Below are 19,692 nucleotides of genomic sequence, written 5' to 3'. Positions count from 1 at the left end.
GTCTGACTAGCTGCATCATTGACTGAACAGATTGTCAGCTGAGCTTTTACTACTTCAAACTGTAGACTAATCAGGTTTTTATTTTGTGCCCTTTGGAAAGTTTTCCTTAATACATTCAAGATTTCTTTTTCCTGTGTTTGGCATGTAAAGTTACTTTAGAAAATGGAACATATAAATGAGGGTTCTTCTCCCTGCCTTCACTCTTTGAGGGTTTCTGCAGTACATATATTCAGGGGAATCTAGTTTGGATAGTACCCTCTAGATCTGTAGCTTTGCAAGACGTTAAAACAGGTAATTTTCTTCAGTGATTCTGGAGAGTCTTAGATGGTTTGTCTTAGGTATTCAAAGTAGATGGCATCTGACCATAATATTTAAGCTGTGCTCTGTAGCTGAGCAGTGCAGATCTATCTGCACATTTTTTGGATGTAATCTTGTGTTAAACCTCGTTAATTGTCTTCCTTCCTAAAATCCCAAATCCGAGCTTGGTCTCCTTTCTCAGTAGTCCTCTCACTGTGCCTGCTCTTTGTATACTTTTGCAGCTCCAAGCTTTGATTTATAAATGAGAGGAGGTTGTTACCAGAGAAATATCCCTTAGCATTTGAATGTACAAATATACCAAAAAAATCTTAAATCCCATACAAATCAATTGCTTGCATTATCAATTTTATGAACAGCTTTGAGGTACAAGTTGAGTTTTTTAATTGAGAATTTGATTGTGAATGTACTATGTGGAAAAAGCTGTCTCCCCCACAGCCCCAAAAATCTAGTAGGAAAAATATGCTTTCATTTTAAATAAGAATGCATTTTATGAAGACAGTTTACTTTGAAAAGTTATAGACTTTTTTTTGCTACTGTGAGTTTTACTCAGGAATTTTACTTTTCTCTGTTAAAAAACAGATCTTTTGTTGATTTCATGAAAGTATGGGTCTTAACTTTCCCCTCAAATCTTATCGAAATGACTCATTGATCTAATTAGGTGAATAATAACTCCCTCTGCTGTCTCTGAAACTGTACTTCTTAAATGTGAAAATAAAACTATTGTATTTAATAGAGATTAAATAAAGCTGATAACGATTTTGTAATGTTTCCTCTGACCATAGCACAGCAATCTGTCTCTGAGATGATAACATCACTGAATGTTTTTGTTCTTTCCTATTTTTTAAATGAAATTATTCCTTCAGAAGCAGTTTGCATATGCAGTGAACCAGGGGAAGATAATTAGATTAGATATGTGGAAGAAGTGTAACAGGTCATTGTCTGTTACATGAGATGCTCTAAGATAAAAGGTGTAAGCCTCAACATCTGAGCCAAGCCTTGCTAAACTGGGAATAAATGGCTGTGACTTGAAGCATGTACTACTAACCAGTGTGAAAAAGGGTTATTATACTAAAGGATTTGCTCTTCTCTTCATTGAAATAGACATGTACACATTCAAACATACAAAAAAGAGTTTAACTTTTTTTTTGTGGTTTAATACTGAAGAAGAACTAAGATAGTTGATATGCAAGGATCTTTTTGTATGTTTATATTTTTTAACAGGTTTTTTTTTCCTAACCTTCTACATGGTTTCTTTTTGCCATTGACTTTTGTGTGGAAAACACCTCTTGTTACAGAAATAATTTTGGTGTGTGTTTTAATAATAGCTTTCATTCAATAGTAAATATCCATATGAAACTATGATGTGCATAAATTACAAAAGCATACATTTCTCTTCCTTTGGCAGGATATCATTGACAGGCTTATAATTTTGAACTCAGAAGCTAAAATTCATTCCTTATTCAATTACGAACAATCCCATATATTTGGTCTGAGGTAAGATGCATGTTTTTTATTCTCTGGTCACGTTAACTAAATAGGATATAACATGCTTGGATGTGTTACTTCTGACAAGATAACATTGTTTGGGTTTTATGATGTATGAAGGTGAAATTTCCCCCCTTTTTAGCATAAGGAGATTAAATGAAAAATGGCCTACAAAATGAGAACAGTTTGAATCTAATCTTATTATCTGTAAATGGATATATTGTAATATGAGAAGCAATGATAGAAATTGCATGTGATTTTGCCTATTTGACTGTAAAAAACAAGTTGTACATCCACTGTACACCAAAATACTGAAATAAATTATTTTTACTATGTTTATGTCAGTTTGGCTTATGTAGTCTCCCTGTACTTAAAATTGTTCTCTTAAGTATTTGTTTAATTATCACCAATTTCACAAAAACTTAGTTTGAGAAGAGTAGCATTTGATTCCAAATATTTCTAGAACCTGAAGGTAAACTTAAAAGATGCTCACACGGTTATGCTCATGTTTTGTAATATTCAGTGCCTTATAATTTTAACGTAGACATTAGTTTCTGCATTTTTATTCTGTTTTCCAAGGCTGAATATATAAATCCTTGAATTCACATTTTTGTTATGAACTTATTTTATGCAGTTGAAATAAAAGATCTATTGTATTGTACTTCATAATATGGAAAACTTTGATAACCTTGTTTGAGCACAATATAGCCCAACTGATTAAGTTTTGAAACACTAGCTTTTTGCAGCCATATTTGTACTTTGATATCACTGTAAAATTATTTCATACTATGTATGAATAACCGTAAGATATCAATTTGTTGATAAGGATGAGCATGGAGGAGATGAACAACGGCAGAGATTGGAATTGGGAGATACATGATTTTGACATAGAAGTTATAAATGCTGCTTTGGAGAAAATCACTAGTTTATATAGGAATGAGAAGTCTTAAGATGAAATTTGAAAAATAAATTATTTTCTTCATTTACGATTAGGTAGACTCCACAGAAAACTTGACAGACCTTCCATTGATTTAATTAGGATCAAGAGAAAATGAGATGGTTTACAGCTTAAAATAAAGGGTGGTTGGGCACTGGAACAGGCTCCCTGGAAGGTGGTCACAGCACCAAGCCTGACAGAGTTCAAGAAAGCATTTGGACAATGCTCTCAGCCTGTGGTGCAATTCTTGGGGTGTCCTGTGCAGGAATAGGAGTTGGACTTGATCCTGATGGGGCCCTTCTAAATCAGGATTTACAGTGTTAAGACTTATTTAGATTATTAAGACTTGCAAGAAACTGTAGCCTATATTATCTGAACGTGGGAGGCATACAGTTAAAGTTCCGTGATTTTTCCTGTAAATGCTACTGACTGCAGACATCCATGTTCTGTAAAATGAACCTTGCCTTGTGTAGTTGGTTTGCTCCGTGACCAAATTCCATCAAGAGTTCTAAGTTCAGCAGCAGTTAGATCAAATAATATTAGATGCTTAACAGATCTGAAAATATGGAAATTGGAGCAAAAGATCTACATTTCTCTTTGCTGTTATGTAGAAATAAAATATTTAGGTGTTTGTGGTAATTGCAGCATTGAAAAGCAGTATGATTTTGTGAAGATTTTGTCTAGAAACATTTTTGCTAGACTCAATACCAGCAGTACAGCCAAACCCACTTTATTTTAATTGTTCACAGATCTATACGGCCATACACTTTATATTTGTACATGTGGCTCACCCAGAGCTGAGTGCTGAACTTCAGATCTGTTTAACTTACAGGTTATACTGTAAGGTCCTGTTTTTATTGTTCAAAACAGTTACACATTTACTTACTTGAATGTTAAACAACTTCTGCAATTTAGAACTAAATTTTCCTTCAGGTGTATACTGAGCTTCAGTGTCTTAAATTATTTTGGTTATTAGCTGTATCATTGCATATAAAAACTTTTAATACATTGGTATTTCCACTGTCTGTTTAATCTAAAATGCACAGATGTATATATTTATGTTTGTAATGTTATTATTGCATTCTCTGGTGGATAGTTTTCTTCATTTTGAATAAGTATGAATTCTGAATTATAATTTTGAAGGACAGACTGGTAGAGGCTCTTCTGTCAACTTTCCTTTTCAAGCTTAAGCACTCTGTAAAGTGGTGTGCATGCAGTAGAAATCAAAGGGAAAACACAGGGAAGCTAGATATGGTGTGCATAGCCAATATCTATTAAAGAATACTCCCTATGGTGCATTCCTATAGATGAGGACCTGTGTGGTCAAGGGTGAAATAGTTCCACAGTAAGCTGTAGCTAAGTTCAAATCTGTGCTATCTTTGATTTTCTTCTTTTGTTTTTTTCTTTCTTTTTTTTTTTAATTTGCTTGTTTGTTTTTAGTTTTGTTTGTTTGTTTTTTGTTTTTAGGTTATTGGGAGTGTCTTGGCCTAGGATGGTTCTTCAGTAATTTCACAGGCAGTGAACTGGTATTCCATTAATTGCACTATTGTGTGTTTCTGTGATGAGATTTATTCATTTGAAGGTCCTTTTAAGCTAATTGGGGAAAAAAAAAGGTATTATTATCATTATTACTTATTTATTAAAGGAAAACCTTAGGCAAGAAGTGGGAGATAGGAATAGATATGTGCAAGTATATAGACAGTTCCTAATTTGTGTATAGAAAGATTTTCAAACTGTCAGTTCAGCTTTCAGCTTCAAAGCAGATTTACACTTATTTAGAATCGAGAAGTCTCCCAGTTGGCCAATATCAGTTGATAAAAGAACACTGAAGGCTGTCTCAGACACTCTTTTCTACAGGCTGAAAATCTGGATGCACAGGAGCTAATGCAGGAATTTTCAGTGGTCTTTCTGTTTTAGAAGGTTCTGAACTTGCCATCAGAGCACAAATCCTAGAGAAGGGAAATTCAAAACAGTAATTAAAGCAATATTTTTTTAACATACTAAACACAGAGTATTTTCTTAATTTATCAGCTTTATTTCTCTGATACAAGTGTACCCATCGATCTGGTTTGAAAAGGTACTGCATATGAGAAATAGCAGTTTTCCTAAAATGTAGCACTAGAAGTTTTCACCAGCTTCCTTTTAAGGCCAAGCTCTTTGAATCTCTGTAACTTATATTAATAAAGGAATCTTTCAGATTGATGGCTTTATACATTATCAAGGCAACTTGTCTAGTATTTCAGTATAGTAAATACATTCATGACTTTTGAGTTTTTACAGCCTGCCAAGAAAATATATGCATAATATATATATTTTCAAAGTCTTTGCCTAGAGCATTGTTCAGGCATTTACATATTGCTGTACCCTCTATTCAGAAAATTAGTTTTCTGTGAATGTTAGTGATACCATTTTGTTAGCTGGATTAGAGTGTGGCAGAGTCAAAATTTGTACCTTTGATAATCAGGTTCCTGTCTCTAAACAGTATCAATACCCCAAAATAAATTCAAAGATACTCCATTAGTGTTGGCTTGAGTAAAAAAACAGGAGAAACAACATTACTGGAATATGCATAGACTGTGGGCAGTGGGAGGGTATAAGAGTTGGTTTACAGGCAGCTTTGCAAAAACTCCCTTTACTTAATAGAGTACTTCTATAACACTGTTCCTGGAATCTTTTTTTTTTTGTGGATATATGGTAATATGATAGTAGGGGCATTTGAATACTTTAAAGAGGAAAACGAGACCCTTTCTTTCTTTGGCTATCTTATTTTTTCCCCAGTGGCTTATTTCGACCATAGATCAATAGAACTCCTAAATACTGTGAAGTCAAAAGATCTTTTGTATGTACATTCTGAATCAGAAGAACCTTTGTTAGCTCCACACTTGTTCACTGAGATGCCTCCTGCTAGTGGGCATCAGGCGACAAGGAAAGCAGCCTGTTCAAGAGTTTGGCTTTCTGCAGAGAAATACCTGGAAAATTCTGAGGGTACATCCTTTTCCTTCAGACATGCTAATTGTGACTGCTTAATTGTAAAGACACAATGTGCTTTAACTAGCATTAGAGATATATGAAGATAACCTATTTTGTAGAAGTATAATTTGAACTGCAATGAAAAATAGATTTAGTTTAGGTTTAGACAAGGCAAGGCTGAAAACACAGTATTTATTACAATGCTCAGTGTGAATAAATGCATTTCTGTTTCTGTGGAATTATAGAAAATTGTAAATATTAGTCTAAGTCATATGCTCATCTGTATCAGCTTCAGGATTGTAAAGCTACTGTCTGCTGCAAGTAGGAAAAGAATATTGGCTTGTTATTTTCAGGTTTGTGTAATAAATATTTTGACATTGTTAGGTCACATTTTCTTTGTCATATAAAATATCATGGCAAATATGTTTTTTTATTTATTATCCTAGTTTTGTTGCTTACCAAATGGGTGCAGAAAATTATAAAAATGCATTGTATCTATTTTTGTTGCCCCAAAAACTAGCAGAGAAAATTTAAATGGCTCATACTATACTAACATCAAAATCAATCAGCATCTTGAAATTTGCCTTAAAGCAGTACGTAGTAGTCAAAATTTCATCTAAAGCACTCCAGTGAAATCCAGATGAATGAATTAAATGAAAAAAAAAGTGATAGGCAAAAGATAACTTTGTGAGTTTAGGAAATACACATAACAAACACCCCTGCATTCTTCTCCATTACTTTTGTCAACTGCATTGTTAAAAAGCCCCCTTATATAATTGCATTTTAATAGTGAGGTAGCCTCAGCATATAAAGTAGATTGTTCCTTAGTTGTTCTTGCATTATGTGTATTGTTAATTAAGAGAATGTGTGATTTTAATGATTGCAACATAATGCTATTTATATTTAGTGGCTCTTTTTCTTTCTCTTTATTAAAAAACATTATGATTAGCAGAACCCAAAGGTGAAAGGGGACAGGGTCTGGGTTAGCAGTGACTACTAGTGATGAGGATTTGCAACAGGATTATGTGAGAATGCGTCTACATTATCTGTGGTCATGTAGTTACACAATTTATTCAATTTTTTGCTAATTTATATATTAATAAAAGTTTTTTTAGGTTTATTAATTTAAAACAAATCATTATTAATAAAATAGGAACAGTAGATTCTGTGATCAGATGTCACTTGTTTGTTGACTTTTTTTCTTTACTTAGCTGAGAGAAGATTAAAGCACTTCACTTCTCAGTCCTCTAGGCTGGCAAGTGATGCTCATGGAAAGCATTTTTGTTTAGCTAGGGAAACTTTTTACCATTAGCAATCAGATTACATGTCATTTGTAGGTACATTGGGTAGCTGAAGTGGCGTAGGTGCTCTTTTGAAAATCTCTTCATGTGGCAAACATTGTAAGGAATACATTAGTCACTGAGTTTTCTGGGAGAAACATGACTGCCCTAAGGTAGTAGCTTCCAGTGCCCCAGGCACCAAAGGTGTAACTTCTGTATCCAGAAACTCATATTTTTTTTCAAAACCATGCATTGCCCTCAGTGGAACAACTAGAAGCCTCAATCCTTTAGCTAGACCAAGTGCAGAGGCATCCTCTATCTGCTCATTGCTAATGCCTTTTGTTCAGTGTGCAAAGGCAGTGTGCAAAGCTTTGCTTGGCTGAAGCTTCCAAATGCCCTTTGTGTTCCAACACTGACTGAGTGGCTTTTGACTTCTTTGGGGGTTTTTTGTTAGCCATAGCCTTTGTCTACTGGTCTGGCACTTGATAGTCATTGCCACTCACTGTTTGGATCCACGTTCTCATTGAAGTTTGGGCTCTTATTCAAAGCATAATAAAGAATAAATCAAATTGTTAATGTAAGCTCTGATGTTAAATGTTTTGAGGCTGCCCCTGATGATGATGACACTGAAATTGTTTAATGAAAGTTTTGCTTTGGATTTCACTGTTGTTGTACATACTCATTTAGTGACAAGGAGGTCCTGCTACTGCAAAGAAGTTCCAGTCCTTGTTTTATTGCTCTTCAGTTTTTAATATTTATTCCTGAGAGATAAAAGCACCTTACCTTGTCGCAACTGAGCTCTCTACAAATACCATGCTGTGTATTTTGCACTGACCTGATTCAGCCGTGCTTATAGCTGTAGAAGGCAGTAACTGCAAGCCAAAAGAAAACCTTTTACTAGAGACCAGTTTAGTCCTCTATTTCATCCTCATGTCACTGTCTATAGCATAGATATAAGCATTTTGTGTTTAGTTAGCCATTTTATGCTGCATGCACACATCTATTACTGAGATTGTAGTATAGTTTATTTTGAGCTGCTTTCTTTTTTCTAGATGGTGGAAATTTCATGCTGCTTATAGCAAGGAATTTTATCTTGTTTCACTGGACTGTGTATGGACTGGGGTTAAATTTTTTATAGAACCCCACATGGATGCTGTGTTTTGAATTTGTGAGTAAAAGAGTATTGATAACAAAGCATGTTCCCACTGAAATTGTGCAAGCAACTGCTCAGCTACAGGGCTTTCTTTTTTATCCCCACTCCCCAGAAAGTAGGCTAGGAATGTGCAAGAGGCTGGGAATGAGCACAGCTGGGACAACTGACTGGAACTGACCAGAGGAATGTTTTATACCGTGTAACATCCCACTCAGTAATAAAAACTGAGGGGCTTGGAGGTTGGTCTTGCAGGTCTCATTGTCTGTAGACTGGCCAGGCACTGTGGCAAGGGAGTGAGCAGCAGGGTGGGTGCTTAGTTGCTGACTGGTGTCAACCCACCACCGACTGTTACAGCTGCTGTGTTCAAGAACAGTATCTTGCATCTTTCACCACCAGCTGAGCATTAGCAGATATCCCTGAAGTGAGGACAGAACATCAGAGTGGCTTTGGAAAGAACATATATTACGACAGTAAGGAAGAACAGTATATGGTAGGGTAGTGGGAACTGCAGGAAAATAGAATTGGATTTACCATAATAAAGGTCCTGTTGAGAGAAACATAGTTTGACGTTGGGAAAAAGAACAAAGGATATATTGCTTTGTGTTCTTAAAAGGAACTCATTCATAGAAAAAATATTGAGAAGTATGTTAATAAGCTATCCTCATCATATGCGTTTTTAGCAACTCAGAGTAAATCATGGGCAGTTTAATTATATTATTTTCAGGCAAAAAAATTTAGAGAGGCAACATAAAAATTAGCAAGGTTTATTTACTAGCTGATTTATATCCCAAGAAGGACCTTTTTTTCTGTCATAATTAAAGAAGTCATTATGATTCCACATACCAAAAGCAGGGGAGATAGTTTGTGGAACAAAATACTAGTTAGAATGCCTTTTTTTTAGATTAGGGATTTCTGCAGTGAAGTATTAGTTGTGAAATTGTAGTTGAAGGGATAGAATCCAGGGACCACCTTCCAAGAAAGATAGGGCAGGAAGTGCAGAATTCAGAACAAAATTACTTATTCCTGGCATACTTTCACAGCTATGATATGTATTTTGATATTTCTGAATATCTTTAAAATTATTCTTCTATAAAGGACTGCCTTCAGATAATCTTGTATTTTATATGCATTGCAGTTTGTTCCTGGGTGTATGGTATATCTTATTAGTAGTGATCACAGAATTATATAATCAGAATTGAAAGGGAGGTGGAAGATTGTGTAGTACGACTGCTCTGCTCAAAGTGGGTTCAACTACAGAGCATTACTCAAGGCTGTGTCCAGTCTGGTTTAGAATATTGTCATGGCTGGTGATCCTGCAGCGTTTCTGGGCAATTTGTTCCACTGTTTTACCACCGTCACAATATATTAAAATGGAATTTCCTGTCTTTCAATTCATGCCCATTGCGTCTAGTCCTTTCACTGGGTATCACTGAGAAGAGGCTGACTCAATTTTCAAACCTTCCTGTTCAATATTTATACACATTGACAGGATCTCCCCTGAGGATCCTCTTCTGTAGGCTGAGCACTCACAGCTCTCTCTGCTTTTCTCTATGCCAAATGGCCCAAGCCTTAATCATCCTCTCGGCCTTTTGCTGGACCTCCTCCAGTGCATCCCTGTCATGCTGTTACTGGGGAGCCCAGAACTAGACTCAGCACTCCAGTATGACTTTACCAGTGCCAACAGAGGGGCAGGGTCACCTCCCTCAAAGTGACTTTTGGCAGCACTCTTCATTACTCAGCCCAGGATGGCGCTGGCCTTCAAGGGCATGTTTCTGGCTCATGTTCAACCTATTGACCATTAGGACTCCCAGGTCCTTGTCTGCAAAGCTGCTTTCTGACTGACTGGCCCCCAGCCTGTGCTGTTGCATTGGGTTCTCCCCAGATACAAGAACTTCATCAAAGCCTGTCTTCCAATTTTCAGCAGTATTCAGATTGGGAATTCTGTCTTCCGGTTTCCAAAGAAAATTTTAAAATATGTCTCAAAAAGATATGTTTTTTCTTGTTGTATTATATCTGTAAAGGTTTTATACATTCTCACAAGCATGTGCTTCTTATAGATGAGATATTGAGTTGGGGAGTTTGATACAATTCTTATGTTCCAAATGCAATTAAAAGCAAACAAAAAAGAAAAATCTCCATAGCTGTATTCAAGCATGGTTACAAATATACATACTATAAAATGTGATTTTTTAAAAAAAATTACAAACCTTAGTCTATACATTTATGACATTGGAAGGTAATTAATGGAATATTACATTTAACTAAATACACCTGTACTTCAATAATAGCATTTTAAATGTATTTTTCTATATAGGTGAAAATTTCATTTGGATGCCCAAGCAGCAGCTGCTCATATTAGATCTTGTATATTTTTTCATTTATTTTACGACTATTCCATCTACCTAATTTTATTTGCTTATGGTTGTTTTTTGCCCTGCCTTGCCTACCAGAGGAGATGTTATAAAGCATTCTCAGCTACCAGTCTTCTCCCAAGTGGTTTTTAACTGCTGTAAATAGGTTTTTGCCATTTATTGTACTTAACAGAAGAAATTGTCCATCTTCATGATGGTTTCAGTGCTCTTTTCTGTTTTTTTTTTCTTCTAAATAATAGTAATAATAAAAGTTATAGTTGAACTGTCATTGCTTCTTCTGTGATTTTGAAAAGTACTGAGAACAAATTGATGTCACAAAATAGATAATGTAAAAGAAATAAAACCTGAAGAATACTGAAACTGAACAGATCAAGTTGTATTAAAAAACAACAGGAAAAAAACCTAAAGAGACATATTCTCATCTTGACTGTTTAATCCTTGGCCACAACTGTATGAATTTGCAGGTGTTAAATTATTGGGAGAATGGCTTATGAATTTTTGCTATTGTCAGTAGAAGCATATTGGGAATTACAGGGAAGAAAATAAGCTTTGACTAACAAACAATTTAAAACAGTGTATTTTCTAGTTCATATCAAATCTTACGTGAATACAAAATAAAATGCTGATCAGATGTAATTTATGTTTCATTTTATGACTGTGTTAAAACAGGAAATAAAACCAGTAACAAGAATGTTTAGTTACATTTACAGTTTTCCTTGAACTGGAAGCCCTCAATAAAATTATTCTGTTGCGGTCTTAGAATGAATAGATTAGTTAAAAGAAAAAGTAGTATGATTTGGATTACTTTACTTCAGATTTATATGAAAATATATTGGAGTACTTACCCTGTTAATTTGCCCCAAATTTATGAAAGAAAATTGTATATAAGGCACTGTCTTGGGCACTTGTTATTACTAATTTCATTTACCATTCATGTTTCTCTGAAAAAACCCCAACCCAGCAGATTTTTTGGTTATGTTACACATTAAATCTTTTATTGCTTTTGAACTGTGTTAAATTTGATTATACAGAAGGGCTTAAAAGCCTACTTTCTAAAGGAAAGATATTTTTTTACCTCCCTGCCTTCCTCCCCCTTCAGACAACCTGACTCTGAGTTGCCTTACCAGCCTATTATTGTATAATTTCCTTACATTTCACATGGAGTGTCTTACTAAGCCTGCGTCATTTCTGTCATTCTGTGATGCAAACTCAAAAGCAGACTGAGCTGACCAGTGGGGTATTTTCTCTGGTTGTTCAGTGCACACAAAAAAATCTGTTGGGACCCTGTTTGATTAAGGTTGTGCCACTTGAGTGGCTAAAAATGATATAAAGGAGTGTTCCTGACCTAGTAATGCCTGGGTTTTTGTCAGACACTTCAAGTGGGTTTTTTTGTTGTGTATTTCTCCCCTTGCTTTCCATTGCAAGATCTCATAAACACGTTCACTCTTGTCTTACTGTGCGTTACTGGAGTCCTGACTGATGTCGTATCATTTCAATGTGTCCTTCTGCAGGCTGTTGAATGTGCTGTGCTGTGAGCTCAATACCCTTTTACTCTTGGAGACTCAGTATAAAGTGTCACAAGTTTTACTAACTGCTCAAGAGGAAAATGTCACAGAAACGTCAGAAGGACATGGGTAAGAAGTGACTGATGTAAATGTTATTTTAGCCATCAAATTCTTCTTCTGAGCAAACACATGAATGCCTTAGTGGCTTTAAACATACAAATGCTTTCACTTAAGGTGGCTTCTAATGTCCATAAGTTTCCTTACATGCAGGTTTGTCAGAAGTTTTAAATTATGAAAAATAAAATAGACTTCTCTTTCTCCCATGTTCACCCCAAAAATAAAAGAAATAAAAAAGCAATTATTTTACTACTTTTTATTTGTATTACTTTTAAGTTGTTCCTTAAACAAAAAGTGTTCAAAAATTGTGGATGTAAATATGCCTTTTAATTTATACTGGTTTTTAATGTTATGTATTTAATATAAAATCAGGGTATTGTTTTAATGTTCATGAATTAAAGGCATCATCAGCACTTGGGGATTTTTGTGGGAGAGTGTTTTTGTTGTTGTCACTGTTTGGTTTGTAGCTTTGTCAACTCTCCAACAGTTTGACTAAGATACAACTCTCCAGCTTCTATGACTTTCCACTGCTGTCTTCTAAATAAAATTGCACAGCACATCCTTTCAAAAGGAAAAAAGTATTTTTGGGAGAGAAGCAGAAAGTCATTTAGTTACAGACATTTTCTATGTTTCAAATAATGAATAACTCAGCTTATTTGTGACAGCAGAAGTATACTGGTAGGCCAAATAAGGAGGAAATTTTGATGGTCCATTAACTGTCACTGCCCTAATTATATAATTTTTATGTGAAATAACAAAACTTGTGGTATTTTCTACTCAAAATTTTGAGTCTAGCAATTGCTCAGATGTTTCTAATCAGTAGTAGGTAGGGAAGCACAAAGTTAGAACAATGCTTGGAGACATCTCAAAATACTTCATGTTTCTGTTTATTTATGCCTATGTGTATTCCAGCTTGTGCTTTAATTCAAGTATGTTTCTTAAAATATTCTTGCTTATTAAAGTTTTCTGAATTAAACAGTCAGTAAATCAAAGCAGTTCTAATTTTTGGAGGTTTTTTGTGTTTTGTTTGGATTTTTTTCCACAGAGTTTTTATAATTGATGGTCTGTCAGTGGAGAGAAACCATGTTCTTGTAAGAATAAATCTGATTGGAGGACCACAGGAAAGGATTTTGCCTTTGAGAGAATTAGATAAGGTTAGAACCTAAACTGTACCAGTTTCTTTTTCTGTAACTTCTGCCTTCATTAACTGAACATTTTTTGCTGATAATTTTGCATGTGCAAAATTATTTAACATTAAGAAATACCAGACCACCTTTAGCTTTATAAAGTGTTAACATTTTAAAGAAGTGATACACTGAGAAAACACATTGTTCCCACTATCTGGGGATTGTCATGTACCTATGTTGTTCAGATGACATGTTTATTTTGTTGCATTTTAATGTTACTTTTAAGAGAATACAGGGGGTTTTTTTCACTTTTATATTTCTGTGTTTTCTTTACTAGCTTTCCATTTATCTTCATTTTATTTGATATTTTTTCCATGCTTGGGTTTTCATGTCCAGTATCTAAAACCTGGAGCTTTCATCGATGTTCTAACAATGGACAGTTTGTTAAGCAACTTCTTTAAATGTTCTTCTTCTCACTGGCTGTCAGTCTCATAAAGATGAAATGCAGATTACTGTCAGCAACCAACAAAGACACCTAGATCAATGTACAAAATTGGAAATACAGTTCAGTAGGTTGTTGGGGTTTTTTTTCATAACTTCTTTTAAAACCTGCAATTTTCTTTGTGGTTGAAAAAAGGAACCATAAAATCAAACATCAGTGGTATATACACCATAAAAAATTATATTCTCAAATGCTTTTTGGATTCTCATTCCTTTTTTTTGGTTATGGCACATCTCATTGAAAATTGTAGTATCAAGCATAATTTTGATTCATAGGCAGTAATTCTGGGAACTGTACCCTTGTGTATTAATTGAGAAAAAGCTGTTATTTTTTCTGCTAAATTAATTTATTTCTGGTCCTGTTTCTAGGGCAGTGGTCTATATCCTTGGCCAATGTTTTCATCATTCCCTGTGCCAAAGTGTTATCTCTCAGAAATTCCTAGGAAAGCTGAATTCAGACAAGGTACATAGAAAGCATGCAAGCAGTGTAGATTTCATGCAAGCATCTCAGTCAATTTTAAAATTTTCTTTTTCCTTCCTCCCTGCACCCTGCTTCCTACCCTCACATCCCACAGATTATAATCTCATTAAGTACTTAAGGTTATTTCAGTGTTAGCTACAATCGTAGCTAAATAAGTTGGTTTGGTTTTGCTTGTCTGGCTTTGTGCAACTGTCAATCTGCAAAGCTCTGTTTGGTAATCTAATTCTTATACAAACTTCAAGATTAACCTCCTGGCTTGTCTCGGGTGGGTGACTCACAAAGTGCATTTATATCATCTCTCTAGTAACTGAAGCAAGACAGTTTGCTTAAACTGCAGAGTTTTTTGTACACTACTTTCGTGATTCACATCCCTGTGTTTACAGAGCTTGGTGGTGTGTGAAATAGGTAGCGTTTAGGATAGTTGGTTTCCACATTGAACATCAATTTGGAATGTGAGCAGACTGAAGAATCCTTTGAAGAACTACCTAGGCACAGCAGTTTAATTCACACAGAGAAACTATTTTAAGGTTTTAGTTTGCACAGACAATGCAAATGAATGATTTGGTAAATAAATCATTCATTGTATTTGTTCGCGTTTACTATATCCCTGAGATGAACTTAATGGAAATTATTTGTGAATTTCCTTAGCAGAGACAGATTTACAGAAGTGATAAAAATTCTTCATTAACTGTGGACTATAAAATAGTCTGTTTGTAAATATCTGGGGAAAAAAATTTTAAAAGGTGATTCCGTGCTCTGACCAGAGGAAAGGCCATATAGTTATAAAAGAAGGGAGTTTTCTGTATCTTAGCTTTTGTACTACTGTTCCAGGCTTCCCAAGGCAAGTTTCATAAGACAACAATCAGATAATGGTAAAGTGGGTGTCTTCAAGAAGGCAATAGTATTGCTCTTGGGTTGGAAAAGTACATTGCATTGTTATTATTATTCTCAGAACATGTTCAAAGGATCCCTCTGTTCTCTTGTTCAGAATAATTCTGTTGCTCATCATTACCCAGTGGGTTAATGAAAGAGATATTACAGTTGTCACTTTTGTGGATGAGAGCCAACTAGGAAAACTTGGGTAAAACTTTGGCTAACAGTAAGTTTGCTGAAATGAAGTTTCAAAGGTTTGCGAATGAGTTTGATGAAGAATTGAAATAATGGTATCAAAGAAATATTTTAATTTGGAATGGCATTTTTAATGTTAAAGGTAACTGAAGTAAAAGATTATATAGCTGCAAAATTAACAGAACATTTGTTAGTGGAGTCAAAATATTTTGTGTTTGTTGTTTAAAAATAAAAGTGAAACAAAACACTGAAAGTGTTCTATTTCAGTACTCAGGTTAAAAAAACAAAACAAAACAAACCACCAAATTGTGAACATATGATTTGCCAGACTGAGGCCTTCAGGATGTGTAAGTTATTTTGAAAGAAAGTATTAGAATAAATTGATCAAAAATTAAAAGAATGAAATTCATAAATTGCTATTCTAGCGCTTGCAAAAAAAGAAATCAGGAGCATGAATAGTAAATGGAGAATATCTGAACTGTATTCTTAAGCACTATGATATGGCAGTGATAGAAGTCTTCTTTCATAAGAGAGGTTAAAAATATGATTATGAGATCAATCTATGAGTTACATTTATACAAGATCTTACAACTTCTTTGTTGTGAATATTCAGAATTCATGCTGTGTGTTACTCAGATTGCTTGAAGTTTAGAAAAATACTTGTTAAATTTTCATTCTGCTTTAGTGCAAGGAGATGTACAGGGCTCACACAGATTTTTGACTGGCAAGAGTTCTGGAGCCCTGGTATGAGTGGGAATGCATGACTGGATCGAAGGCCAGCACAATGTCTCTGGTTCCCTGAACGTGTCTTGTATTCAAATTTCATGCTGTGGTGTTTCATTATGTAACCTGTGAGGTATCATTCCTGTCCTCTTATTTTGGGTGTTTCTATGACATGAATAATTAAGACTAGTAGATTCTTAATACTGTTAAAGAATGCATAGTTTCTTTCGAAAAAGCTGTGACTGTAGGTTTTATTCTATCTGTCCTGACCTCTTATTTGTGTCCCCTTTTACTGCTCAAGAGATATGGACACCTCAAGAGAAGCTTACCTTTTCTTTGTACTTTGAAAATGTGTCCTGTATCCATCACATTATTGTGATGTCATGTGTAAAAACATAACCTGAGTTGATTTTTTAATATATTTATAAAACAGATATTGGAGATGGATGGTGAGAGTTTAAAAAAAAAAAAAAAAGGTTTACAGATGTGCTTTTGAGCCTGATACTGCTGTTTCTAACCCTCCCTTCAGATGGAGTTGAATGATAGATGCTATAACAACATTTTGGATTTAGTGTGGCCAAACTGAGGTCAGAGAACAGGAAGCTTCATTTCCACATCCCTGGACTCCATTTAGCCTATGACTCTATCTGGTATAATGGAAACCATGGATAAAACTAAAAGTAGTTTATAAGGGGTGATTACTTAAAAGTACTTATTTGCACGGAGTTTTCTAGCATAAAAACCCAAAAAATGGGTGGGGTTTTTATTCTGTAAGTTCTTTTGAAGGACAGTACTAAACATGCAACACTGACATCTTTTTGGTTCAGTTTGGGGTGCAAAGGGAGGAGAGCTAATGATCTGTAAGAAAAAGTAGAGCAGTGGTAACTGACAACATATGGAACGTGTTTCCCAGTACCAAGGCCTGAAGGCTGCATCTAAAATAACTCCTTTTTAGCACTCTTGCTTTTATTCTGTGCTGCTACAGTGATCACAGAAACCAGCACTGACTCACTGAATAAAAAAGGACTCCATTGTAATTTATGCTGGTAAATTTGGTAACTGCACTGGAGTAGTGGAGTATCTCTTCCATTTCATGAGGACACTTTGAGTAAGCGGACTCGCCCAAAAAATGTATTTGTATTTGAGGAAAATTTGTAGTGTGTCAGTATTTACAAATATCTGTCCTGGTTTTGCAGATGTTAGATATTTGTCTGTGTGGTATATGTGTCTGTAGGAAAGAATTTATGGAAAAATAAATTTGGTTGATTGTATATTAATATGCACTCATCATTTCAGCTAGTAATTAGAGTTTGAAAACTATTGGATAGCAGTATATTAGTGATTCACTTCTGTCGAAGATAATTTATAGTGAAACTTCAAATGATATATGTAGATCATTATTTACATGTGAAAATTAATTATTCCATTTCCTCCTATTTACACTGCAGCAAGATACCATGTTGCTTTTCTAGTTTTAATTGTTCAATTATTATTTCATTAAGGTAATTTGAGGAAGAACAATTAAGTGGTTTTCCAATAGTAATATAGTCCTTTTATATTCAGGATACAACTGTGAATTTTTTTTTTTCTTTTTTTTTTTTTACTTGTAATGTTAACTATAGTGTAGATTATTAAAAGTTAAGCTCTTTAGAAGTCTATTAAACTGTAATATTCACTCTTCTATTTGCACAGAATATGTTTTCCTTTCCTACTCCTAGCTCTGCAGTTATGACAGTTGGTAGTGAGTGTGGCTGAAAAATATTGTCCATAAATGTCCTGCAATGACTAATTTCCCTAAAGTTGGGTACTCCACCATTCATTAATCTTATTTTCTTCTGGACTTATACAGTCCAGAATTGGTACCGAAAATCTGTGGTTACTTCTTATCAAAAGTATTTTGATAATTTATCTCAGCCACTGTTCTCTGAGTTCTTTGCTTTATACTTGTAATTTGAATGGAAACTTGCTGCCATGTTTCTGGTTTGGTTTTGTTGAGGGTTTCTTGTCTGTTTGCATGTTTGTTCTGTTTTATTTTCTAAATCTGATTTCAGCCTTTTTTTCTAATACCTGTTACTAGCAATCTCTAATTTTTTTCCTAAACTTTCTCTGTCCAAGAATCAGCTGTATTATCTTTCCTGTTATCCCTTATAATGTCACATAAATGTCTTTATCACCTACGCTTCTTTGACTCTTCCTTCATTTTATATTTGTCTTGGTATTCATGTATGAGTCTGTTGCCTTGTGCTTTTAACTCCACTCAAAAAAGGATGAAAGAGTAGTAAGGTGTCTGAGAAATGCACATGAGGTTTCCTAAATTTATATCTCTATATGGATTTGTTTCTATGTACTAGTCAAATAAATTGTAGTCAGGTTGTTAATCTCTCAGTTTAGATTTTGAATAAGATACACATGGATTTACAGATCTTAGTTATTAATACAGAAGAACACTTCTACCACAAAGCACTGTCAAATGAGAAAGGGCTTGCTGCATTTCTTATGTTTTCTAAAACACTGATGAATTTTTTCAGGTCTTACCTGCTTTAGAAGACCTAAACAAGCTAGCTGAAGAATTATTTGAAGAATTATGAAGCAGCATCTTTTAGAAAAGGGAGATCAATTTAAACTTGCAGTTTTGATGTAGTGGTTCAGATTTCATACACGCATGTAATGGTAGCTTATTTATAGTGCAATTTCATAGCTTCATAAACTAATAAATGTGGGGTTTTGGTTTTTTTCATGGGATTACACAGAACAACCAATACTAGCACAAAATAAGTACGAGTAAGAGATAGGATAGCAAAATATAGCCACGTATGAAGAAGGGAGCAGGAGTACAGCAGATTAATTAAATTTACATTAGCTTCTTTTCAATCATGACCATATTTAAAAGCTTACTAGCATCAGTAGATGAAGGTCTTAGTAATTTTCTTTCTCATCGTTTCTCTTCTTCCTATTTTTTTTTCTCCTCCCCCTGTTCCCTCACCTTCAATCCTTCATGTCACTTAGCGGGTCTGGTATTTTTTCCAGAAAAAAAATAAAATTCAGATCATTAATTTAGGATAACTAGTGAACTCATTTAGTGACATACCAGAAAAGAGAAGAAATAAAACCAGAACTTCTGTTTTTTGGTGTTGATGTGTGTTTAGAACACCTGTAGTGGTAGTGTGATAGCCTGCCCTCAGTAACATGTAATATGTATAGCCCAGAATTGTGTGGTTGCTTAAGTTTCATCTATGTGGTAATACTGTTGGGTGGGTTATAGTTGAGTATATATATATACTAAACTGTGAAAGTGAGCTGGCAATTTTCAGTATCATGAGTTTTTGTAAGCAATTTTCATTCAAAAAACTCCCCAAGGTTATTTTTTTTTTTTTTTTTTGTACTGTGATGACCGTCTGGCAGAAGTGATAATCCACATTTAATGACAAGTTAAGGCAAGCAAGTGGTTTACCTGGAAGAAAATAAGCTGGAGTAAGTTTCCATAATATGATACCAGTTGCAGTTTGTAATGGATATATTAAATATCTGCAGTACAGTATCTTGGTTGCATGGGATTCTGGTAAGCTGACTGATTAAATCTCAGCTTGTAGTCTCTGATCCTTTTCTGCCAAACTGAACTACTGCAATCCTTGAGGAAGTAAAATAACTGTTTAAC

General features: G+C 34.6%; 1 protein-coding gene across 5 annotated transcripts in view; it reads left to right on the top strand.

Annotated features, from left to right (window-relative positions):
• Positions 1–19,692, top strand: part of TBC1D32 (TBC1 domain family member 32) — a 71,182-nt gene that overhangs the window by 26,508 nt on the left and 24,982 nt on the right. For all 5 annotated transcript variants that reach the window (XM_048298410.1, XM_048298405.1, XM_048298407.1 and 2 more), the window contains exons 23-26: positions 1,724–1,812; positions 12,027–12,149; positions 13,183–13,291; positions 14,135–14,228. In XM_048298410.1, the coding sequence (XP_048154367.1) occupies positions 1,724–1,812; positions 12,027–12,149; positions 13,183–13,291; positions 14,135–14,228 (415 nt within the window). The remainder of the gene's footprint in view (positions 1–1,723; positions 1,813–12,026; positions 12,150–13,182; positions 13,292–14,134; positions 14,229–19,692) is intronic.

This window comes from Corvus hawaiiensis, chromosome 3, assembly GCF_020740725.1.
Source record: "Corvus hawaiiensis isolate bCorHaw1 chromosome 3, bCorHaw1.pri.cur, whole genome shotgun sequence".
Lineage (NCBI taxonomy): Eukaryota > Metazoa > Chordata > Aves > Passeriformes > Corvidae > Corvus > Corvus hawaiiensis.
Note: the sequence above shows the minus strand (reverse complement) of the source record. Positions and strands in the feature narration are given on the sequence as shown.